The sequence below is a fragment of the Crocuta crocuta genome, unplaced genomic scaffold (genome assembly GCF_008692635.1).
Source record: "Crocuta crocuta isolate KB4526 unplaced genomic scaffold, BGI_CrCroc_1.0 scaffold170, whole genome shotgun sequence".
NCBI classification, from domain to species: domain Eukaryota; kingdom Metazoa; phylum Chordata; class Mammalia; order Carnivora; family Hyaenidae; genus Crocuta; species Crocuta crocuta.
In genome coordinates, this window is record NW_027527853.1 from 1,434,459 (window position 1) to 1,459,388 (window position 24,930).

Genomic DNA, 24,930 nt, shown 5'->3' on the forward strand with positions numbered 1-24,930 from the left:
GGCACTGTTGTCCACACTACATTTTCACCCAGTGAACTAACACACGATGGATATCGTTGATTTCATGATGTGCTGCTCTCTCCACTTTCCTCTTCCCCACAAGCCCTGCTTCAAGTATTCTAAGTGGAAATTAAGTTTTATTTTTCAAGTTAGATGTCATTGACGATGTTGAAGTAACTGTTAACTGCAATAACAGATAAACCCCAGAATCTCAGTGGTTTAACATAACGTTTATTTCTTGCTAACAGATCATGTGAAGTTCAATTAGTGGTAGTGGGGTAAATAGTGGTTCCATGCCACGTAGTCTGTCAGGGATCCAGACAGTAGGCTGGCTGCCATTTTAGCACGTGACCTCCAACATTGCTCTGGGCATCAACATGCAGCAGGAAGAGAATCATGTGGGAGTAGTTTGGGGGCCCTAACCTAGACCTAGCATAAATTCCTTCCACTCAAATCCATTAGCCATAAGTCAATTACATGGTCCCATCTAGATACTGGGGCTTCAGAAATAAAGTCCCCGGCTGGACAGTCACTTCTCAACAATTATATTTTGTTGCTATAAATGGAATGTCTTTGATTTCCCCCAAAATTCATATCTTGAAACCTAACCCTGTGTGATAGATTCCCAGTGAGATGGTATTTGGAGGTGTGGCCTTTGGGAGGTGATTAGGTTGTGAGGGATGAGCCTTCATGAGTGGGATTATAAAAGAAACCCCAGAGGGGTTGTTTATTTCTCTTTCACTCTTCCACTGCTTGGGGACATATCCGAAAGGTCCCTATGAACAGAAAGTTGGCTCTTATCAGACACTGAAGCTGCTGAAACCTTGATCTTGGACTTCCCAGCCTACAGAACTGTGAGGAATAAATTTCTGTTGTGTATAAGCCATCCAATCTATGGTATTTTTGTTACAGCAACCTGAACAGACTAAGACATACATGAAAAAGGAACCCAAAACTTTGATGGACAGCTAGGAGACGAGAAAATTTATCAATGATACTGGGTCCCTCTAGTTGAGTGTCATCAAGTGAGTGTTGCCGATCATGTGTGAGGATACCTGAATTCAAAGGATTTCTTTTTAATACTTCAGAATGACCTAAAGGAGCTTTCTTTTGCCTCTTTCCATCCTCTTAAGTCTTGCTACTCCTGGCTAAATTTTAGCAGAAAACGGTCTCTGTTGTTCCACTGCTATCCAGGTAGGATGCATCTAGTACTGGAATCTCTGCCCTCTAACAACAACATAAATGGCAAATATGTGGGGAAATCAAAATAAATATAAAACAATAATCATAATAATGTCTCATGAGGGGTTCCTGGGTGGCTCAGTCGATTAAGAGGTCGACTTTGGCTCAGGTCATGATCTCACGGTTCATGGGTTCGAGCCCCGTGTTGGGTTCTGTGCTGACAGCTCAGAGCCTGGAGTCTGTTTCAGATTCTGTGTCTCCCTCCCTCTCTGCCCCCCCCCACCTCATGCTCTGTTTCTCTCTGTCTCAAAAATAAATAAACGTTAAAAAAAAAGTTTCATGAAATTTAAAATACAGAGAAAATTAAAAATGCATTCCAGTAGCATACATTTTTTTTAAAAGCAGGCAAAGGGAAAGTATTCTAGCATCCTTCCATTTTCAAGGAAGATATAAAAATACCAATTTATATTAAACATTCATAAGTCAAGGAAGCATGTTTTAATCTCTAGGACAACCACTAAAAGAATATTAAAAGAGTGTATTATTTCTAAGTGAATGAGGGCAGGAGGGAGAGTGGAATCAAAATAAAAAATAGTTGATTTAGGGGCACCTGAGTGGCTCAGTTGGTTGAGTGTCCGACTTCGGCTCAGGTCATGATCTCATGGTTTGTGAGTTTGAGCCCCATGTTGGACTCTGTGCTGACAGCTCAGAGCCTGGAGCCTGCTTCGAATTCTGTCTCCCTCTCACTCTGTCCGTCCCCTGCTCACACTCTGTCTGTCTCCCAAAAATAAATAAACATTAAAAAAAGTTTTAAATAGTTGATTTAAAAGAAAGAAACAATGAACAGGGAGACAAATAGCAAATAGTAAGATGACAGATTTGAACATAAATCTATTCTATTTGAGAGAGAGAGCACACACAGGGAGGTGCAGAGAGGTTTTGGGGGGGGGGCGGGGAGGGAGAATCCCAAGCAGGCTTCGCACTGTCAGCTGAGAGCCCGACTCGGGGCTCCATCTCAAAAACCATGAGATCATGACCTGAGCCAAAACCAAGAGTTGGACACTTAACTGACTATGTCACCCAGATACCCCTAGTTTTGACTTTTAAAACCACTAATTGAAATAGTATTAAATCGATTACCAACCTTTTCCATCCCTTTAAATTCCACACTCAAGGTGAGCATGTCATTCTCCTCACCCCAGTCCTGGTCCTGAAGCCAATAAAGGAGATAAAATGGAATCATAAAAGTACTTGATAAATGTTTTTAAAGGCATACAGGAAGGCAAAAAAGGAACAAGGAAAAGACAAGACAAATACAACACAGATAGCAAGATAATGACTGATAGCTTTTAAACCATAGTGATAATCACATTTCATGTGAGGTGTTCTTAGTCTGGTGCAGATTGTCAGTCTGGATAAAAAATCAGACCCAACTATATGCTGTCTGCAAAAAAAAAAAAAAAAAAAAGTGCTTTACATATGAAAACATGAGTAAGTTAAAAGTAAAGGATGGAAGAGCACATATGCAGGGAGGAGTATGTCTTTACCTCTCAGGGTTTCTGGCTGAGGCTGCCATAAAACAGAGAAATAGGAGACAAGCACAGAGATTTTATTTAGTGATTTTTTAAAAATTTTTTTTAATGTTTTATTTATTTCTGAGAGAGAGAGAGAGAGAGTGAGTGTGAGCAGGGGAGGGTCAGAGACAGAGGGAGACACAGAATCTGAAACAGTCCTCCAGGCTCTGAGCTAGCTGTCAGCACAGAGCCCAATGTGGGGCTCAAACCCACAAACCGTGAGATCATGACCTGAACTGAAGTCGGACGCTTAACCAACTGAGCTACCCAGGTGCCCCTATTTAGTGATTTTTGACATGAACAGAGGAGCCCCCACAAGAAAAATGAAGATCCAAATAACTGGCTAGGCCTCTTCAATGCTTATATACTAGGTTCAAGAAAGATTGGCAATTGTGGAAAAGTAACTAAACTCCATGGCAACAATAAAGAAAGGTAAGAGGTATTTTAACCAGGTCTCTTTGTACAGATTTCTCTTTGCCTAGACTTTCCCTCTCTGGTGAGAAGAACTTTCCTTTCCTCCTGGGATAGGGAGGGCCTCTTTCCCACGGGAGTTTCATCCCTGCTTGCAGAAGGAACAGGAAGGTCAGCATGCTTTTAGCTCACAATCACCAATATCCCAAAGTGCTGCATTTTGGGGCAGCATGTCCTGAACTCTGCCACAGGCCATGTGAACACTAACCAAAATAAGGCTGAAGTTGCCATACCATTCTCAAACAAAGTAGATTTACTGCAGTGCATAGTGTCAAAGATTAAAAAGTAATTTCCTAATGATACAGGGGCTAATTCATTAAGACAACATAACAATCGTAAATGTTTATGTATCAAATAACAGGGCTTCAAAATATATAAAGCTAAAGCTGGCAGGGCTGGGAGGGGAAAGAGATAGATCCATAAATATAGTTAGAGAATTCAATACCATTATCTCAATATTTGACAGAGTAAGTACACAGAAAAATCATTACGGAGATAGAAGACTTAAATGATGCTATTAACCAACTTGACCTCATTGACATTTATACATCACTCAACCCAACAAAAGCAAAATACCTACATGTTCTTTTCTAGTACACCAGGAACATTCACCAAGATTGACCATATCCTAGGTCATCAACAAATTGAAAAGAAGTCAAGTCACATGAAGCATATTCTCTGACCAAAGGGAACTGAAATAGAAACCAGTAACAAAAAGATACCTGAAAAACCATCAAATCATTGTAAATTAATAACACACTTCTAAATAATCCATGGGCCAAAAAATAATCTAAGGAAAAAACAGACAGCATTTTGAACTAATTGAAAACGAAAATAAAACATATCAAAAGTGAATGCTGATAAAACAGTACCTTGGGGGAAATTTATAGCAGCAAACTCCTTTGTTAGAAAAAAAAGACAAAAGGTCTAAAATCAATGGGTCAGTTTCTACCTTAAGAAACTAAAAAAAAGAACAAATTAAATCCAAAGTTAATAGAAGAAAGGATATAGTAAACAGCACAGAAATTGGTGAAATAAAAAACAGAAAAACCAATGAAAATTGCTGAAACCAAAAGTCGTTTCTTTGAGAAAATCAGTAAAATCCTTAGTGTGACCTGAATCCTTCTAAATTTATTGAACAGAATAGAGAACCCAGAAATAGATACACACATTTATAGTCAATTTATTCGAGACAAATGTGTCAAAGTAATTTAATGGAGAGAGGATATTTTTTCAACAAATGGTGCTAGAAAAATTGGATACCCATATGCAAAAAAATGAACCTGAACATTTCTCTCATACTTTCCACAAAAATCAACTCAAAATGGGTCACAGATCTAAATGCAAAATAAACTGTGAAACTTCTGGAAAAAATAAGAGGGGATCTTTGTGACTCTGGTTTAGGCAAATATGTTTTAAGCAGTGCACAAAAAGCACAAAGATTTCTGTTCTACAAAAGTCACTGTAAAGAAAATGAAAAGACAAAGCCACAGACTGGCCAAAAAAATGAAAAACAGATAACTGATAAAGAATTCCTATCCAAATATATAAAGAAATCATATAAGTAATAAGAAACAACCCATTTTAAAACGGGCAAATCATTTGAACACTTTACATATGGCATAAAAACACATGAAAAGAAATGCAACATCATTTGTCATTAGGAAAGTAGAAATTCAAACCCCAATGGGATATTATAACATATCTACTACAATAACTAAAGTTATAAAGGACAATATCAAGTGCTAAGAAGACTGACTACAAAGCAGGGAAAACTCTCAGCGTTGTCAAGGGGATTTAAAATGGTGCCTGCATTTTACCATACAGTCCATACCATACAGATACTTACCATACAGCCTAGCCATCCTACTCCTAAATATTCACCTAAGTGAAATAAAATCTATGTTAACACAAAAGCCTAGAGAGAATTACAAATGGGTATACTGGATTAAATCGGAATTGAAAACATTTGTGCCAGAAGTGATACCATTAAGAAAACAAAACAAAACCAAAAAACCCAAACCACATAATGGGGAAAATTTTATTTTGTAAATCATATATCTACTAAGGGGCTTGTATTCAGAATGTATAAAGAACTCTTACAACTTGATAATAAAAGAACAATTAATTTTAAAATGGGCGAAGGAAGCGAATAGACATTTCTTGAAAGAAGATATACAAATGGCCAAAAAGCACATGAACAGATGCTGAACATCATTACTCATTAGGAAAACAAATATCAAATTAGGAGATATCACTTCACATCCCCTAGGATGGCTAAATAAAAACAGACAATAACAAGTGTTGTTGCAGATGGGTACGATTGGTACCCTCATGCATTGCTGGTGGGAAATGGAAACTACTAGCAGTTAGAGTGAATAATAGCATATCCATTTGATGGAATTTACTCAACCACTGAAATTCATGCTTATGAAGAATCTAACAAAGGAGAGAAACAAGGGGAGTGAAAATAGCAGGATGAAGAGCGCGCAGCGAGAGGGATCTCAACAGTGGACTGCAGAGAGCGATGCCTGTGGTGGGTATGTGCGTGGAAGGTCGGGGTCCTAAGGTGAGCGGGTTGGTGGGAGCAAGGGGAGGGGGGAAAGGTAGTGAGGCTCGCTTTGTCTGCAGGTGGTGAGAGCGTTAATTCCTGCCCCTGCCTTTCCCCAGGGTGTATGCACATCTGCCAGACTGCCAGTCCCCACAACTCATCCCCTGCTGGGCTGCACCCAAAGCGTCCAGGCAGCCCCAGGGCACTGAGGGGTGACTTCGGAGGGGACTGATTCCCTTCCATGATCTTCATCAGCAACCCCACACTTCAGTCCTTCTAATTACACAATCTTAAGAAAATCTTGAAAACACTGGTTCTGAACAAAGCCCCTAATGTGCACCCCAACCCCAAATAGATTGAGAACCTTTATAAGTTTCAGGGTTGGCACTTTGGGGACAACCAGGCCCTTCTGCAAGCTGTGTCAACTCCCCAGGACGACGGGAAACAGTCACGGAAGGCAGCTAAATCCAGAGGGTGGGAAGGGGCTCGCGGGAGCCAGGAAACTTAGGTTCTGATCCTAACTCCGCCCCTCTGCAAGTTACTTCTTCTTTCTGGGCCTCGCTTTCGTCCTGCGTGAAACGGGGCTAAAATACGCCTGTTCCTAATGACACGGCGGGGTATCCTTTGAGCTCAAGTAAGCCGAAGGGCAAGCCCAGTGCCCCTGACCGCTGCAGGCGACGCCCCCCCAACTCTGCAGGCTTCGGCGCTCCTCGACCGCAAGAGGAACGTGGCCGTGGCACAGCAGGCGTCCGGGCAGGCGAGCCGGAACGCCAGGCGGTACGAACTGGCCCGCGGGCACAGGAGACGCTGCGCAGGGACGGGCTTGAAGTCCCGAGAGCCCCCCCCCCTTCCAGCCACTCCCCAGGCGGGGCTGTCACGCGGGAGGTCACGTGGCCGCACCCGGAAGCGCGCCCGTGGGCCCGGACGGCCTGGCGGACAAAGGCTGCTTGCCGGTACGTGGCCTGAGCGCCGCCCTCCGGGCCCCTCCGCGGGCGGCGGGACTTCCTCCGAGGCCCTCAGGGCCCGGAAGTGGGGGCGGGCCCCACCCTGGCCGCACCGGCCCCGCCCTTCTGGCCGTGGCCCTTCAGCTTCTCCGTTTGTGCTAAGTTTCTGCAGCCACGGAGTGGGGCAGGTCCCCCAAGCCGGGCCTTCTTCCCAGGGTAGCTGTGAGCTTCGCGGGGGCTTGGGGGTGCTGCATAAAGTGTGGAGTGCGGGGCAGGCAGGAAGACTGCCATCTCTCCTGGGCCCTCCAGCCCGCAGGGGCAAGGCGCGGGGGGCCCAGACGGAGCAGAGCGGGTCCAGGCACGGTGGCATTAGGGGTGGTTTGCTGGGGAAGGTAGAGAAAATGGGGGCGAAGGGTTTTCCCCAGGTTGGCCCCGCGCTGTCTGGCGCTTCAGTGTGTCCTGTGTTGCCTCTTTAAGGCAGGATAGAGGGCAGAACGGGGAAATGACAAAATGACACCGATGAGGTTCTCTTTCCAACAGCCTTTGGAATAAAAAGGGAGAACCTAAAGTCCACGGAAAAGCAGTTCCGTTTTTCTGGGAATATGTCATTAAGGCCAGTCATGCCGGTGATGTAGCAAGCCTCACTTATGTTGCAAAAGATGCTGAGCCCTTAAAAACCCTTTCTTGCTTCTTACTTACTTTACATGTTTGGTTTCCTAATTCGGTCACAGCTTTATATTGTCCCTGCCGTTTATCAAAATGTGACTGATTCTGGAGCCAGTTTAGTTCACCCTGTTATTTGTCAAAGGGAAGCTGGGAAATAAGAATAGTAAATAAGCCCCCGTCCATGTAGGAGTTTACCAGGGGATTCCTGCCTGGTGATTCTGTCTTTTCCCTATAACCGTGTAGGGAAGTAGAGCAGGGGTTTCTTTTCACAGCAGGAGTTTGAGGCTCAGAGAGGGTTAAGTGCCTTGGCCAAGCCAAAACTAGAACCCAGGCTCTGGTGCCTTTTGCTTTGGTTTACTTCATCCTCCCCGGTTATCACCTCCCTTCTGGAACTGCTTCCCTGTGGGCCTGGGACGGGCTGTTCTGTGTCTAGTGACTCCTGGCAAGCCCCTTGGGGCTGCTCAGGGCAGGTTTGCAGACCACACCATGGCTCTGAGTGACCCACGGTGAAATGAGGATGCCTGGAAGGAAACAGTAGGTGGGAATTAATGTTGTGGGCATCTGCTGTGTCCGGAGGACTGTGCTGGCCAGTTCGTGTTCCCCATTGTGGGAGGGTGGGGTGGGCGGGAGACAGGGCACCGGCACCTCCTGAGCCCACTGCCAAAGGGCTAGAGAGAGACCTCCACCAGCCTGTCCTTCCACAAATGGGCAGCAGTCAGATAAAAGGCTCTGCTTGCCCTCATGACCTCTCTGTTTTAAGCATTTACAGGACCCGAGACGCTGTGCTACTGCTCTCCATGAGCCGGTCACCGGGTCTGTCTACTGCAGTCCTTTCTGCATCCCTGGCTGTTGAGGCTCTGCTGTGCTCCTCGCCAAGGTAGATGATCCTGGCCGCCCCGGGGCAGGTGGAGGCAGGTGGCACCCACCCCAGGGCTGCTTGGGGCCATGGGAGGTACGTAGCATGAGGCAGGCAGTGGACTGAGCTTCCCCTGGTTCTGCAGAACTCGGCCCTCCCCACCCCCTGCTTCAGTTCTTCCTCCTGATGTCACCTTAGCCTGTCTCCTCCATCCTCCCCTGCATCATCAAGGCCTGTGACTCCAGGCTCCATCTCTTGAGTCAGCTGCTTCCTGTCCTGGCGTCCACCAAGGAGCAGACCCTTGTTACCCCACCCCAGCACAACCGACCCCCATCCCCTTAACCTCACCCATCTGTGACCAGTGTGCCACTCCCCACTCCCTTCCCAGCCTACGGGGGGCTCTCTGCTCCCGGCCGCACATTGTATAATCCACCATTGCCCAGCACACACACTCCCTTCCCATCAGCTGGCCCCTTGAGCCCCTGGCTTTGTCACCCTCGCCTGGGCATCCCAGAACAGCCTCTTCCAGACCCACCAGCAACCTTTACTTCATATTCAGTTACCCTACCCGTCTCTGTCTTGCGTTTAGCGGGTCCATGGGAATAGCTGCACTGCTTGGCACTGTGGTGGAGCCAGGTGCTCTGAGTTGAGTTGATAAAGTGACTGGAGATGTGGGAGGAATTCAGTAAGTGCCAAACAGGGCACGTAGGGGGTCCTGAAGAGTGTGACGAAGTCCCAGATCTTGGGATGCTACGATCCTGTGGAAATTGGACAACCACTCATGGAGCAGGTAGAGCAGAGTCCCCTAGTCACTGTCCCATCTTAGTGCGCGGATAGCGCGATCACGTCCATGTGGCGCGCTGAGGCACAGGAGAAGATGCTAGGCCCCTGCCTGGGGTTTTCTCAGCTGCCGGCAGCTGGCCTGAGAGTCCTGGCCTCACCAGGCGCGGTCAGGCTGCCCCAAGTGTTGAGAGGATGTATGTCTTGCTGCGCCCCAGGAATGAAAGGCACGGTATGGGAAGCTCTGGAGTAAGGATTTCCTAGTTGATGAATAATGAAACACATTTTGTCTAATCAGGCATTAAAACGTGCAGCACGGAGGGTGCGTTTGTGGGTGGTGGGGAAGGCGTTTTGGAAGAGCCAGAGGTGATGGGGCATGAGGCTGAGGAAGCGGCAGCCACGCAGCTGTGAGAATGAACAGTGGACAAGGTTAGGCAGCCTCTGTTTCTACCCAGAGCAGAAACACCTTGTTAGTAAAATGATGTAATGCTGAGTCCACCCCTTGAGGTCTTTGAAGCTTGTCTTCTGGAAGGGTGTTTGCCTCGGGGTATTTCTGAATTGCCTGAAGGGAGGTGAATTAGCCTCCCTGCATTCTAGACCAGGCACGGACTGTCTGCCATGAGCCATGATTCTGCCTTCCTCTCCTGTACAGTCGGTTCTGTGTCAGGTCAAGAGCTGGGTCCTTGCTTACGTTTGGTGCAGGTAGGCCCGTGGTAAGTCTGACGTTCTGGTCTGAGGGGCTGGAAAACACAGAAGCAAGAGCCCCAGCCTTAGGCTGGATTTAAATCCCAGTGCTCTGCCACGCCAAGCGGTGCTACGTCCTGCTGTCAAAAATGGGAATAACTCAAGATGCCTACCTCATCAGGTTGTGGTGAGGGTCTGACGAAATAATGCCAGGAAGGCCCCCGTAGTTGTGCTGGCTCAGTAGGTATCTGCTGGGATTGCGACCCTCTTCGTTACTCAGGCTGAGCTTGTGGATGAAGGAGCCGGGAGGTGACCCTGACCTTGCTTCTCCCTGGCAGATGAAGTGTGTTTTGGTGGCCACAGAAGGTGCAGAGGTCCTCTTTTACTGGATGGATGAGGAATTTGAAGAGAGTCTGAGGCTGAAGTTCAGGCAGCTGGAGAATGAGGGAGAAGAGGTGAGTACAAGGCAGGAGGGGGAGGGGAGGGAACAGCACAGAACGGAGGAGGCGGGCGAACCTGTCCACCCACTCCCAGCCCCGCCTGAGGAACTAACAGGGTGGTGCGTGGGGTCCAGCATCCTGCACACCCAGCACTCATCCTCAGGGGCTGGCCTCTTGATGCTCTCGAGTTAGTGACCTCACCCCTACTCCATCGGGACGCAATGGGCTACATGAGAGCAAGAGAAAGAGGAGGTAGAATTTTAATCACACAACACAGGAATTTGGTGTCCTCACTTTCTCTACCTAAAAAGTTTGGCATAAGTTCAACACATCAATTTTTTAAACAACTATATTAAGGTATAATTGGCATAGTGTACAAAGTGTGCGGTTTGAGATACACACTTGTGATTCTGTCACAATCAATAAAATAAACATACTCGCCATCTCAAACGTCCGTGACCCCTCCCTCATCTCCCCCAACCTGGGCAACCACCAGTGTGCTTCCTGTCACAGTAGATGTGTTTGTATTTTATAGGCTTTTATATAAATGAAATCAGGCAGTATATTCTCGGGGTTGGGTTTGGTTTCAATCTGGCTTCTCTCAGCATAATTTGGAGATTCATCCATGTTGTATCTCTCACTAGTTTATTCCTTGTCGTTGCTGAGCAGGAGGTAGTCTGTCGTCTCAGCGCGCCAGTTTGTATACCCATGTACCTATGGATGGTGACTGTGTCCAGTTTTGACTCTTATAAATAAAGCAGCTGTGGACATTCACGTGCAGGTCTTTGTATGGACATGGCCTTTCACTTTTCAAGGGTAAATACCTAGGGCACAATGGCTAGATCGTGTAGGTATATATTAAACTTTCTGAGAAACTACCAAACTTTTCCACAGGGGTTGTATCATTTCATAGTCCACTACTCATGTCTGAGAGCTCCACTTCCTCCGTACCTCACTGACACTTCTAACACTTGGCGGTGGTCAGTCTTTTTCATTTGAGCCATTCTAGTAGGTATCCATTGGAATCTCCTTGTCTGTTAATTTTCACGTCCTACTGACTGATGATTTTGACATCACTTCATGTGTTTATTTGCCATCTGTAATCGGTTCCAATTTTGCCCATCTTTTTCTTGGGTAGGTTATTTCTTATTCTGAGTTTTGAGAGTATTAAATGCTTTGGATGCAAATCCTGTATTAGGTATAGGTTTTGGCAGTATTTTCTTCCACTCTGTGTGTTGTCTTTGCGTCCACTAACCCATATTTTGCAACAACCGGAAGTGTTCATATTGACAACTTCAGCATATCCATTTTTTGCCTTTAGGGATCATGTTTTTGGTGTCATATCTAAGCAATCTTTGCCCAACCCAAGATCTCAGAGTTGTCTCTCTATTTTCTTCTGGAAGTTGTATCGTTTTAGGCTTCATGTTAGGTCTGATGATCCATTTTGAATTTTTGGATATGATGTCAAGTATGGATTAAAGTTTATTGTTTTGCATATGGATGTCCAGGGCAACGCTGAAATATTACAGCTTGGAGATAGTTCTCATTTTCACTATAATCTCTACTCTGTGTTTTAAAGGGGTAATTTATCTTGAAAGTTTTTTCCAGGTGAATTTCGTATTAAAAAATCCTTGCAGGGGAAGCAGTAGAGAGTGTTCTTGCATTTCTGCAGCAGCACTGGCTGGTGGCTGGCCAGCCCCCTCCTTGCTCTGCTGGGCTTAACCGCCCACTAAGCAGTTCTGCCTTAGCGGGTTAATCCACTTCAACATCACCGATACTCTTGTCAGTGTCTTTAAGAATAAAGATATCAGAGATCATGTCGTTTCAGTGGGTTTATTTAAGCTAAAAAGCAAGTCTATTTGTTAGGCTCTTTTATTTTTAACAGTCAATACATACAGTTTTTTTTTAAAGACTTTTTATATGTTTTAGTTCTATAATACTATTTCAGGTTAATTTAAGAAGCAAACCATCAGTAGACCTCTGTATTTCCAGAACCTGCCATAATATTGACATAAAGGCACACAGTATAGAGATGAATGAATAAATAAAATAAACAAAAGAAGCAAATTATCTGCTGGTGTTTATCTTCCTCTTTATTAAAAACCTTGGAAAGGAACAAAATCCTGATTTTTCAGTTCCTAAATGACAAATGTGAAGAAAAAATTGTCTTTGAAGTTTTATTTTTTATGTATACAACACATATTTTTTCCTGATTCTATAAATAACATGAATTAGTTGTAGGAAATTTGGAAATACAGAGAAATCGTTTTTAAATGACCCATAATTCTAGCACCAGAGCTATTAGCTCTTCTATGTATTTCCTTTGGGTCTTTATCTTTTATATGTAGTTGGGATCATACCACATTTACAGTTTTGTTTCCTGTTTTTTTCCATTTGCCATTATATCTAAACCATTATTCTTTTTTGTTAAATAGTCTCAAAAGCATAAATCTTAATGGAAGCATTATATTCTAGTGTATAAATAAATGTATCATTTATTTAACCATTTTCCCCATCCTGGACATATATATTGCTTCTAGTTTGTTGAAGCTATTGCTGTAGGGAACATTTATGCCTGAATTTGATCCCACATCTCATTATTTCCTTAGGATAATTTCCTATAAAAAGAAACATTGATTCAGAAGCCATTCAAAAATAATGTACCACTTTATAATTCCAAGTAATAGTAATTCCTTTACACTGTGCCTAGCCAAATATTTTCATCTTCCCCAACCAAAAAAAAAAAAAAAAGTCTTGCTTTGCTACACCTGCAGAAAAAGCTGCTGCTCTAAGAATGAGTTGGCTGTATACACAATCTGGATCTTTAAGTGACTTTCTATTAATGTAATTTGTTGATAACAGTCCAGGAAGATTGTGGCATGTGAATAATTTAACAAACATTTGCCTATGTGGAGGGATAGTCATTCAACAAATATTAATTGAGAACCTACTCTGCTCCAGCCTCCGGGGGCGAAGCCGTGAACGTAGCAACATGGTCCTGCTCTCATGGAACTTCGGGCCACGAGAGGGAGTTCAGACAGTGAGCCGGGTGGCAGATAAGCTCATGAGTGCAGGTAATGATAAATGGGCTGAAGAAGTTAAACAGTGAGAGGTGGGGAGCGATGGGGCAGGGTGGCCTGAGCTGGTCAGGAGAGGGGCCATCTGAGCTGGGGCCCGAGTGACGGGCAGGAACCACTGCTAAAGCCTGATTAACAGACTCCCGCAGCCCCTGAACACGGCTCGGTTCCCGAACGCTGAGAAAGTTGGGAGAAAATACCCACCACTGTCCTGCGTCTTGGCCCTGTTGCCAGCGCCGTACTTTGCCCCTGGCCGGTTGCCTGTTTTTCTTTTCAAGGCAAGGTCTTACTCCTCTCCTTGCAGATTTTTCTGGCAAGCTCACAGTTGGGACTTGGCTTTCTCTGTGATTCAGGCAGGTCTCTGGAGATCAGCGTGGGGAAGGTCAGCTCTTCTCCCTTCTTGTCATGCCAGTGTGGACGGTTTGAGTGGTGACCATTCTGCCAGCTTTATGCCAGTTGTAGTTGCAGATTGTCACCAAACTTGTCCAGTTTCTCTTCAGTTTTGTTTATTTGTTCTGTTCCTTCTTTGCCGGGCAGAGAGAATGGTTGAAGGAGGACCTTGTAGAAGTAAAGGTTGGCTTGTAGTAGAAATAGGGAAAGTCTGGAAGCATAAAAAGGGGGCAAACCACTCATACTCTCTCTGCTAGAAGAAACAACTTCAACAGCGTTGCCTTAATATTTTCTCAGTACTTTGTTTTTTCTATGCATTTTAAAGTATAGACTGTTCACTTTTTTATTTTAACATAACATCGTATCAGAGGAATTTTCCATGTCATTGAAACACTCCAGTATTTTACGGAGCTGTATATTCTTCCATCATTTAGACGGTCTGTCATTTATTTAACTGTTTCCCAGCTATGAGGCATTTACGTTTTTTATAGTGTTCGCTGCTATAAATGACCCTGTAGTGAACATCTTTGTGTGTGTATCTTTGCCCCATTCCTGATCACTTTCCTTAGGATACGTTCCCCAATGTAGACTCACTGCCAGCAGAAAGCAAGGACTTTGGGACATGTGGAGAGCTTCCTTAGAGTCGGTCAGTTCTCCCATTAAATGCCCCAAACATTCCACTGTGGAGATGTGGCCTAATTCCTAGTGTTTCCTTCTAGATTCAGAGCCTGAACAGCAGAGGCCTGGCTACAAGGCCTGGGTCTTGTCTGTGCCTCTGTCCCCACAGTCAGGCACTCTGAGCAGTGTGACTTCCTTCCCCTCATGCAGCTTCCCGCCCTGGAGGACCAGCTCAGCACCCTGCTGGCCCCAGTGATCATCTCCTCCATGACAATGCTGGAGAAGCTCTCAGATACATACACCTGCTTCTCGACGGAAAATGGCAGCTACCTGTATGTCCTTCACCTGGTGAGTGTGTAGCCTGGGGCCCATGTTCCTCTTCCCTCAGTTCTGTGGGCTCTCCACATGCCTCTCCCTGATCTTGAACTTTAGACTCCTTTAGAAGGCAGAAACTGCGCCTTATTGAAATCCCCTGGAACCTAAGCCTACCCTCACTGTCCTCAGGGATCAGGACAAGGGAGGGGTCCCCTGGGGCTGACTGACATCAGCCCCCTCTGCCTACAGTTTGGAGAATGCCTGTTCATTGCCATCAACGGAGACCACACGGAAAGCGAGGGCGACCTGCGGCAGAAGCTGTGTGTGCTCAAGTACCTGTTCGAGGTGCACTTCGGGCTGGTCACTGTGGATGGCCAGCTCATCCGAAAGGAGTGAGTCCTCATGGCAGTCCCCTCTAGATCCTTTGCTAAGCTCCCTCTCGAGGCTTTGCAGGGTGTGTCCAGCCTCTGTGAAACTGGCCATTTACACTCTGCCCCTGGCTCCTTCCCGGTACCTTCCCGCGTCTCTCAGGCTGGCTTCGTGTCATATGTCTGTGTATGAAGGAAGCTGAGAAGTGAAGTGATTTGCTCGGGTGCCTGACTCCTGGTTCCTTGCCCATCCCACTCCACGGCTCAGACACAGCCTGGACTCGGCCCTTCTGTGCTTGGAGGGCCCTCCCACTTAGTGTTCACATCGCGTGAGCTCGCCCAGCCCTGACCGTAATCTAGGACTGTGCTCTTTTGGTCGAAGGTGGGGACGAGCAGCATTCTCACGGTCTTTTCTGCTCTGCCCCCAGGCTGCGGCCCCCAGACGTTGAGCGGCGCATGCAAGTGTGGCAGCACTTCCAGAGCCTGCTGCGGACCTACGGCCGCCTGCGGGAGCAGGAGCAGTGCTTTGCTGTGGAGGTGACTACTGGGCACGGGAGTCCTCAGGCCCCAGGAGTGTCAGGTCAGAGGGCTACGTAGCTCTCGGGCCACGTTTTGACACACACATCCCCGTCATGAGTGAGGTCATAGGCAGACCCTCAACCTCGTGCATTTAGAAAGTTACTCTTTGTGGCCACCTGGTGGGTTGGACACTCTGATGGGGTTTCCTGCCATAAAACCGTGAGATCCTAGATACAATGGACTTGATGTCGTTCTGGGCTCACAGTAAGTTGTGGAAATTCTGGGGGTCCCCTCAACTCTGACCATCCCCTCACCCCAAAAATTTCTACTGAGCTGAAACTGGAGTGGAAAGCAGTGAAAACTAAGCAGCAGTAGGGGCAAGATTGCCTGAGTGCAGATGGCAATAACACCACGACCGGAAGTCTAACTTAGGCCAGCAGCATGGGGGGCTGAGCCTTAGGGTCCCTGGTCAAGCCCGGACCTGAAGAGCTCAGGGGATCACTGCCAGTAGACTCTGTGCAGAGACAAACACAAATTCTCTCCAGAGTGGCGGTTCTCACACTCCAGTGCTCATCCGAATCCTCTAGAGAGCTTGAGAGATAGGGGTTACTGGGCCTCACTTTTCTCATGGGGGGTGGAGTGGAGGTTCTAGAATTTGCATTTCTGACAAGTTCACCAGGGATGCTGATTATGCTGGTCCAGGAACTGCCCTTTGAAAGCCACTACTTTAGAGGACAGGTTAAGAGTGAATGTATATGAGCTCACAATTAACAGTCAGATGCACAAAGCAATGAGCCACCACGAGTGAGAGGAAAATCAATCACCTGTAGATTTAGATCCCAAGAAGCTTGATATCTTGGTATTGTTAGGTACAGAATATAAAATAACTGTGAAATATTTAAAGACATAAAAGCTAGAAGAGAGCCCATACAGATATTTTAGAAATGAAAACATAATTATTAAAATAAAAGCCTCAAGGGATGGGTTAAGTAGTAGATGAGACATAACTAGAAAGAGAATTAGTGAACTGGAAAATAGATCTGAAGGGTTCATTTTCACGCCCCGCTTACTCTTCTGATAAATGTATAGGACCCACTGTATGCTAAGAGGTGTGCCAGGCCCTAGGAATAGAGATGAATAAAGACACAGTCCCTGCCCTTGAGAGGAAATGAGCCGGACACATATACCTGAATATTTAACAAAGCATTCTGGATGTGCCATACTGGGTTTCCCACCAGAATCCAACGTGGCACGAAGGATGGCACGGTCACCTCAGGAAGAGCTGGTTGTAGGAGCCAGCCTAATGCGTTTAAGATAAAATCCAAAGTCCTTCCTGAACCTACCAGGCCCAGCAGGATCTGCCTCCATGGATGTCACCCCAGCCTCATCTCGTGCCTCCCTGGTCTTGCTCACTGGGGACTGATCCCTGGGACTTCTTTCCATTTCAGGACTGCTTGACATTTCCTGCTGTCTAGCAGTCATTAGCTACATTTGGCTGTTGAACATTTGAAACATAGCTAGTCCAAATTGAGTTCTGCTCTACATGTAGAATATAGACTGGATTTTGATGACTTAGTACAAAAAAAGAGTGTCAAATGCTCCATTAATATTGCTTTTTTATATGTTAAAATGGTATAATAACTTACTAATGTTAATTACACCTGTTTTTAGTTTTTTAATGTAGATTACTAGCAAATAGTAAATTATGCGTAGGACTTGCCTTATATATTGGTTGGACAGCACTGTTCCAAACTCTCTCCCCACCTCAGGGCCTTTGCATACGCTCTTCTCAGCTTGTAGCATTCTCCCCCTCCACTCTCTCTGATAGGATTTCTTGTTCTTTAGATACCAGTTTAAAGGTCCCTTCCGCAGGGACATTTTCTTTGAATACCCCACCCGGTAGGTCTCTGCTGTTCAGTACCATGTGTCTCCTACACCACACTTATTAGAATTGGCATTAATCTTGTCTGTGCCGTTGCATATTATCTGTCTCATCCACTGGAGTCTAGTGACCAGACCATAAACCCCAGGAAGGCAGGGACCGTGCTGGTGTGAGTCTCCCTGTTCCCAAGTGCCTGGCCCAGAGCACACACGCAGCATGGACTGAGTGAATGTACCCACCAGCCGGAGCCTGGAGCAGGAGAGAGTGGTCGGTGACGTGGTTTCCTTTCCCTGCCCACCTGTGGCCAGGCTGTGGAGCGGCTGATTCACCCCCATCTCTGTGAGCTGTGCATCGAGGCCCTGGAGCGGCACGTCATCCAGGCTGTCAACTCCAGCCCCGAGAGGGCTGGCGAGGAGGCCCTGCATGCCTTCCTGCTCGTGCACTGCAAGCTGCTGGCTTTCTACTCCAGGTGAGCCCTGGTCCCCATGGGCACTAACCCAGAGGCCTGCCCCCTTGCCCCATATTCCCTCTACCTGAAAAGCACCACCTCCCCAGCCAAGAAGACCTTCGAGACCCACCTCTTCCATGAAGCCTCCTTGGGTTCTTCAGTTTGTGACCCTTCTCAGCTCATTCCCTTCTCCGAATTGTGTTTTCCTGGAACACCGTCTCTGAATCAGAATTTCAGAACTTCCTGACATGCCATCACTGGTCCCTGCTGATATCTTGTTGGTAGTTCTTTTTAACACAACCAAGTTTTATTTTTAAAATGAATGAATTGGTTAATTTTATTTGTACCTTGCTGCCTTTCTCCAAGAAGGATGTGGTCAGCTTACGTGTTCATAAACTCCTTGAGGTCAGGAACCACGCTCCGATGCCCTAAACCTGCCTGTCTGCACTGCTCCCTGCGGGCCCAGCACGTGCTGACAGCTGCCTGTTGTCTCTGCAGCCCCAGTGCCAGCTCCCTGCGGCCAGCCAACCTCCTCGCCCTCATTCTTCTGGTTCAGGACCTCTACCCCAGTGAGAGCACGGCGGAGGATGACGACCCTCAGGTCTTGGCCCAGCTCTCTGGGCAGCTCCAACCCCCCCCACCCCCCTAGAGCGGGCTGGGCAGGCGACCTGGGGAGGCTGTAGTTCGGTGTCACAGTACTGGGCCTGGGGTTGGGCTTGACTTCCTGCTGCTTTCAGATGTAATGGAAACTCTAGAATGCCGTTTAGTCTGTGAAAAGTGCAGATTGTTGGAGTACTTGCCCCTCTAAGCCTTGATTCATTCCCTCATCTGTGCAATGGGACAGGGTTTGGAGGAGTAAAGGGACAGTTTACCTAGAGCCCAGCAGTGCCTGGGGTGCTTGGTAAGTGCCAGCCAGCACCCTTGGCTGCCGCCATCCCCATTATCCTCCATGGTGACCCTGGTGGTGGTTTGATTGCCAGTGTGTTGGGGTTTCTGGAATTTCTGTGGTCCTGGAGACAGATCAGCCCACCTAGAATTGAAACCTCTGTGGAAAGTGAGCACATCCACTGCTGCCTTGTGGGGGATGCACAGGGCTGGAGGGCTGTGCCCTGAGGTGCTGCTGGGCTCCGTGGGGAGGAGCGCGGAGAGTTAGGTGCTCTAACTAAGGCTTCCTTGCCTTGTCCACAGCAGCCTTGTCCACGGAGGCCCCGGAGCAGCCAGAACATCCCCGTGCAGCAAGCCTGCAGCCCTGGTTCCCCAGCGCCCACCAGGAGGAGTTCCACGGCAACCGTGTGTGCGGTGCACCCACCCTGTGGAGGGGAGAGGGGCCGGGGTTGAGCCCCCTGGGGGAGGCTTTCCCAGCCCTCAGCCCAAGACACCCTCTTCCCCTCCCATCCTCCAGGACACTGACAGCTTCTCCCTCCCTGAGGAGTACTTCACACCGGCCCCTTCCCCTGGAGAGCAGAGCTCAGGTGAGGCCTGGGGAGGAGGAGGAAGAGGGGCCCATAGGCATCACCTTGTGAGGGCGAAGGGGCAAATGCAGAGATTCCTGGAGCCCCTCCCTGCTGCCTGCGCGTCCTGCTCTGTCCACCGCGCTGGCTCTGGCCTGAATTCAAGGACGGCCCTTTAAATGATCCCTAAAGCTTTTTGTGGCAAGTTGATTTCATTTAAAAATTCATCTCCCATGAGGTTTATTCTCTGCCTTTTGTTTTTTTGTAATCAATTAGTAAATAACTAAAATTAATAGTCCTTTGATTTCAAGTTCGATGATTTAAATTACAAACATTCAGTTTCTGTACCTTAACTTTTTTCCCAGAGTATGTGGGTGGGTAAACAAANGGGCCGGGGTTGAGCCCCCTGGGGGAGGCTTTCCCAGCCCTCAGCCCAAGACACCCTCTTCCCCTCCCATCCTCCAGGACACTGACAGCTTCTCCCTCCCTGAGGAGTACTTCACACCGGCCCCTTCCCCTGGAGAGCAGAGCTCAGGTGAGGCCTGGGGAGGAGGAGGAAGAGGGGCCCATAGGCATCACCTTGTGAGGGCGAAGGGGCAAATGCAGAGATTCCTGGAGCCCCTCCCTGCTGCCTGCGCGTCCTGCTCTGTCCACCGCGCTGGCTCTGGCCTGAATTCAAGGACGGCCCTTTAAATGATCCCTAAAGCTTTTTGTGGCAAGTTGATTTCATTTAAAAATTCATCTCCCATGAGGTTTATTCTCTGCCTTTTGTTTTTTTGTAATCAATTAGTAAATAACTAAAATTAATAGTCCTTTGATTTCAAGTTCGATGATTTAAATTACAAACATTCAGTTTCTGTACCTTAACTTTTTTCCCAGAGTATGTGGGTGGGTAAACAAAAAAAAAATAAAAAATATTCAAAATGTTGCTAACAAAAAAAAAAACCAAAAAACGAAACAACATTGCTTAGAAAAAACAGATAAGCCAAAATCCATACTATTGTAGTTCCTCTGAATGGGCTCATATTTATCTGTGAATTTCTTGGGTAAAAGGAAGGATCATATGGTTCATCTGATAGAAAAAAAGCCAGGGTTTCAGGAGAAGAAACTTCTCAGGGACTGAGTTTCGAAAGGAATTTACTGTGTGGTACCCGTAAGCCACCAGTTTTCAACCCTGGCTGCACATTAGAGTCATGCAGACAGCTTCAGCCAGACCAGCTAAGCGATATAGTCCATGGGCTGGGCCCTAGGTGTGAATACTTCTAGAAGTTTCCCCCAAGAAGCCAATGAGCCTCAGAGTGGGAACCAGCACCCTGCACAGATTCAGGGCAGAGCAGTGGTTCTCAGCCCCACCGCACAGTGGGCTCACCTCGGGATCTGTAAAGCCTGCTGGTGCAGACATTCTGACCGAATTGGTCTGAGACATGGCCTGGGCATCAGGACTTTTCCAAGGTCTCATGTGCAGCCACAGTTGAGAACTAGTGGGTTAGATATTTGTAATTTAAGTCCTTGGATGGGAGCCGGGGAGCCGAGGAGCCGGGGACCCCAGAGATCGGGCACCAGCTCCTGCAAGCTTGTGCATTTCTGAGGGTCCATAGCTTCCTCAGCTCTCTGAGCAATCCAGGAGCCCAGAGCACATTGAGAAACACTGCTCTGGGGTGACCACGGAAGCTCCTCTCTTCTTGCTGCTCCCTTCCCTCATTCATCACAGCCCTCCTCCTGGCCTCTTTCTCAGTGGTTAGCTTTTATGCCTCAGAGCTGTAAATAATGCCATTTCAAAGTGCTTGGAACTCACCACTTACAAATGGCTGGAGTTGCACTCACTCATTTGTAAATCAGGTGTTCGAAAAACTATAACAGGCTTCCCTAGAGAAACTCGATTATAGATGATTGTTATTTGGAATGAAGTATAAGGGAGAACAGCATTATTACAAACACATAATATTTCAGATAGGTAGGGAGTTCAGTAAGTTCCTGTGAGCTAGACTAGCAAAGGAAATCCAGCCCATTTCCCTGCACGTAGTAGGTGCTCCGAGTTTGCTGATTGAATAACTGGGGAAACGTGACTGCTGCCTCCTAGTGGGGAGGCACTGTGATAGAGACCTGAAGGAGGCCAGAGGGTGGATTGGAGGAGGGGATTAAGGGGACCACGTTGGGAGCGGGGGTTGCTGAGGAACAATTCCCAGGTCCATCCTCAGGAGCTTGGACTCAACAGCCGGCCCTGGGGTGAGCTTTCTCTTCCCCAGCTGCTTTAGTCCTGGACTCCAAAGTTCACCCTGCACTTCTGGCTTGGGGTCCATACTAAGTGTTCATACCAAGTGCTCTTGACCCTGCTAGGTACTCCACCCGATCTTCCCCTCCTCACATGCTGTTGGGCCACCATTCACATTTTCATGTTACTCATGTTACATTATTATCTGTGTCCTATAGGCAGCACTGTGTGGCTGGATGGAGGCACCCCACCCACCGATGAGCCCCAGATCCAGGTGAGTTTCTCCTGGAGCAACGGGGTGGGGGGAGGCTCCATGGAGCACTGGGGACTCAGGTTCTCCTCCCGGTAACTCCCACATGGCCGGCCTGCCTCCTGTCACCTCCCGGCTGAGCAGTGCGGGGGACAGAGCTCCTCCCAGAGCCAGGGGCCAGACAGGCGCTGGGCGAAGGGTGACCTCAGCTCCTGAGAAATCCCACCGTCCTCACGTTTGTTGGGAGTGAAAGTTCATCTTGAATTGTAATACTTTTTAAAAATTAGATAGTAAATATATTCATTGTAGAAAAATTGGGAAATACAAAAGTATGGAAAAGGAATAAAAATACTCTGAATCCTTCCCCCAGATATTAACTACCATTATGGTTTTGAGGTGTTTCCTTCTAGTCTTCCCTGTGATTTTATGTATGTGCATGTACGTTTGTATGTGTACTTACACGCTGCGTGTATTTTTTTTTCACTTACCAAATCTGAATCCTAATGGCCTTCATTACACTTTTTTCCTTAAGCGTTTTTCCATTTATGCGGCACTGGTTTTCAAGGATTGTATAAGAGTCCATCACATGCCGGGGTGTCTGGGTGGCTCAGTCAGTTAAGCGTCTGACTTCAGCTCAGGTCGTGATCTCACGGTTTGTGAGCTCGAGCCCCATGTCGGGCTCTGTGCTGACAGTGCAGAGCCTCCTTGGGATTCTCTCTCTCCCCTTCTCTTTCTCTGCCCCTCCCCCATTCTGTCTGTCTCTCTCCAGATAAATAAATAAACTTAAAAAAAAAACAACAGTCCATCACACATCTGTGCTGCGTATTTAGCAGAGCCCCAGAACAGCTAGTGTGTTGTTTCCAGTTATTTGCTGTTACGACTGAGCCCTCAGTGCCGTCCTGACCGAGAACATCTTGTGGCGTCTCTGGTGATCTCCTCAGGGTTCCGCTTTTTCCCACTAAAGGCTTTCTTGCTCAGTTAGTAAGGCTGGAGTCTTGCTCATTTAGCCCGTCCGTGCCTCAGTTTCCTCCATGGTACTGGCCGACAGAGGCTCTGAGGGTGGGTAGAGTGACAGCGGTATTGAAATGCCTTTGTCAGAGTGAAGGCTTGAGAGGGAGCTCCCCCACCCCCGTTTTGCCTGCCTTTTTAGCCTCTCTTTTACCACCTGTCCCGGATCCTGTTGCCCACAGCCCCTGCTTGCGCTCCAGTCCTGCCTCTGGGCAGGAAGGCTCAGAAGAAACAGGGAGGCAGACAGCAGTGGTCCTGGCGCTGCTGGGGCCACTGTAACAGAGCGCCAGAACTTTTAAGGACTGGATTTCCTGGCGCTGACATCATTACCCCGTGGTTCACTGGGAGAGCAGCGAATGGGCAGCCGTGGGTGGGGACGTGAGGCAGAGGCCGGGCAGCAACCCTACCGCTGAGAGCTCTTCTTCTCCACAGGTCGCTGAAGACAGCCTCCAGACCCTGGTCCCTCACTCCCCAGTCCCTTCCAGCCCCAGAAGGATTTTCCTGGATGCCAGCGTGAAGGAGAGCTACTGCCCCATGGTGCCCCACACCATGTACTGCCTGCCCCTGTGGCCGGGCATCAACATGGTGCTCCTGACCAAGGCATGAGCACCCCCCACCTGCCTCGGCAACGCCTTGGCCTGGGCGCCCTCCCCACAGGCTGCCCCACTCATCCTGCCCTGTGCTCCTTCCCCCAGTGCCCCAGCACCCCCCTGGCCCTGGTCCTGTACCAGCTGCTGGATGGGTTTTCCCTCCTGGAGAAGAGGCTGAAGGAGGGACAGGAGGCCGGGAGTACCCTGCGGTCCCACCCCCTCATGGGGGACCTGCGCCAGAGGATGGACAAGTTTGTCAAGAATCGCGGGGGGCAAGAGATTCAGGTGAGAGCCGATGGCCAGAGATGCCAGTCTCTGGGAGAGAGGGCAGGGCCTCCAGGAGCCTGTAGGTCCCACCTGGGAGCCGTGCCCCACCGTAGGCGTGCGACCCTCATCTCCCCCAGTATGAAATGACAACAGAAGCTTACAGCAGCACTTTCAGTGCATTTTCACATGAGTTTGGCAGAACGCAAATTCTAATTCCCGTGGCGTAGAGGAAACTGAGATTACTCAGCTGGTGGGACCAGAGCCTGGCCGTAGGACGCCGTGAGGGCCGGCCACCTGCCCCGGGCACCCCTCCCAGCGTGGCAGCTCACACAGAAATGCAGGACACAGCCTACCCGTCCCCCAGGGGCTGAGGGCCCAGGTCGGAGATGAGGCCTAGCGACGCTAAGCAGTAGCAACAGCACAGGCTACGCCGCCGGAAGCCTAGAAGAATCAGGAGGGGGGACCACCCAGGGGACGCAGCTGGTGGTACTTGGGTCTGTCTGAGGACCTGAGATGTGCTGTGGCTGCAGTGCACATGGGTCTGAAAATGAGAAGAAGGATCTGAGGAGGCCGAGCAAGGGAGTGGAGCCCAGGCCCAGACAGACCCGGTTCCGCTCTGAGGAGTCCGCCCGGCATCTCACCGTGCTGCGGGCCATCTCAGTGCTGGGTTAGAATGCGCAGTCCCCCTTTAAGGAGTGCGCCACCTCAGCGCCTGCCCTGTGGCCGCTCCTCTTTGGGGCAGTCACCTGGCACTCTGACAGATTACTTTACATGTCTGTACCAGCTAGACAGTGAGCCCAGTGCCTGCCACACAGATACTGCTCTTGAAAGAAGTGCCCGCTGAGTGAATAGAATGGTGTATATGGGGTGCAGAGAGCTGGGGTGGGGGGTGGGGGCTGCTGGAGAGCCAGCTCTGTATGAAGGCAGATGTGCACTGAGCCTAAATATCAGGGTTGTCAGGAAGCATGAGTCCCCCTCCGAGCCCAACATCACAAGGGTCTCCCCTGGACCACACTGTGGGAACATCATCAGGAAGCCCATCTGTCCTCTGTCCTTCAGAGCACCTGGCTGGAGTTCAAGAGCAAGGCCTTCTCCAGGAGCGACCCCGGATCGTCCTGGGAGTGAGTGGGGGCCTCTGAGAGATGGGGGGAGTCATTTGGACAGAGAGGGGCGGTTTCCTCCAGGCCAAGAGGGAGAGGATGCTCAGGAAGGGGTGTATGAGACACTAGACTCATACTAGACAGTGGAGTCTAGTCCTGGACGCTGGGGGAGGCTGGGAAGCGGAGGAGCCACGGGTGGAGGCAAGAGCCGGTCACAAGGGACAGGAGGCTCAGCTTCGTGCCCGGCTCAGCACTGAAGGGCACACTTCCCTCATTTCTTGATAAGA

The 24,930-nt window shown here is 48.3% G+C and overlaps 1 protein-coding gene across 1 annotated transcript in view; it reads left to right on the forward strand.

The window, feature by feature from the left end:
• The first annotated feature begins 9,069 nt into the window (after positions 1–9,069).
• The window catches only part of HPS1 (HPS1 biogenesis of lysosomal organelles complex 3 subunit 1), a 22,835-nt gene continuing 6,974 nt past the window's right edge, over positions 9,070–24,930 (forward strand). Inside the window, exons 1-12 of the mRNA XM_077778924.1 lie at positions 9,070–10,163; positions 14,444–14,581; positions 14,798–14,940; positions 15,345–15,453; positions 17,626–17,786; positions 18,264–18,366; positions 18,957–19,055; positions 19,168–19,237; positions 21,647–21,702; positions 23,119–23,286; positions 23,382–23,561; positions 24,603–24,664. Of these exons, the coding sequence (XP_077635050.1) occupies positions 10,002–10,163; positions 14,444–14,581; positions 14,798–14,940; positions 15,345–15,453; positions 17,626–17,786; positions 18,264–18,366; positions 18,957–19,055; positions 19,168–19,237; positions 21,647–21,702; positions 23,119–23,286; positions 23,382–23,561; positions 24,603–24,664 (1,451 nt within the window). The 5' untranslated portion in view covers positions 9,070–10,001. The remainder of the gene's footprint in view (positions 10,164–14,443; positions 14,582–14,797; positions 14,941–15,344; positions 15,454–17,625; positions 17,787–18,263; positions 18,367–18,956; positions 19,056–19,167; positions 19,238–21,646; positions 21,703–23,118; positions 23,287–23,381; positions 23,562–24,602; positions 24,665–24,930) is intronic.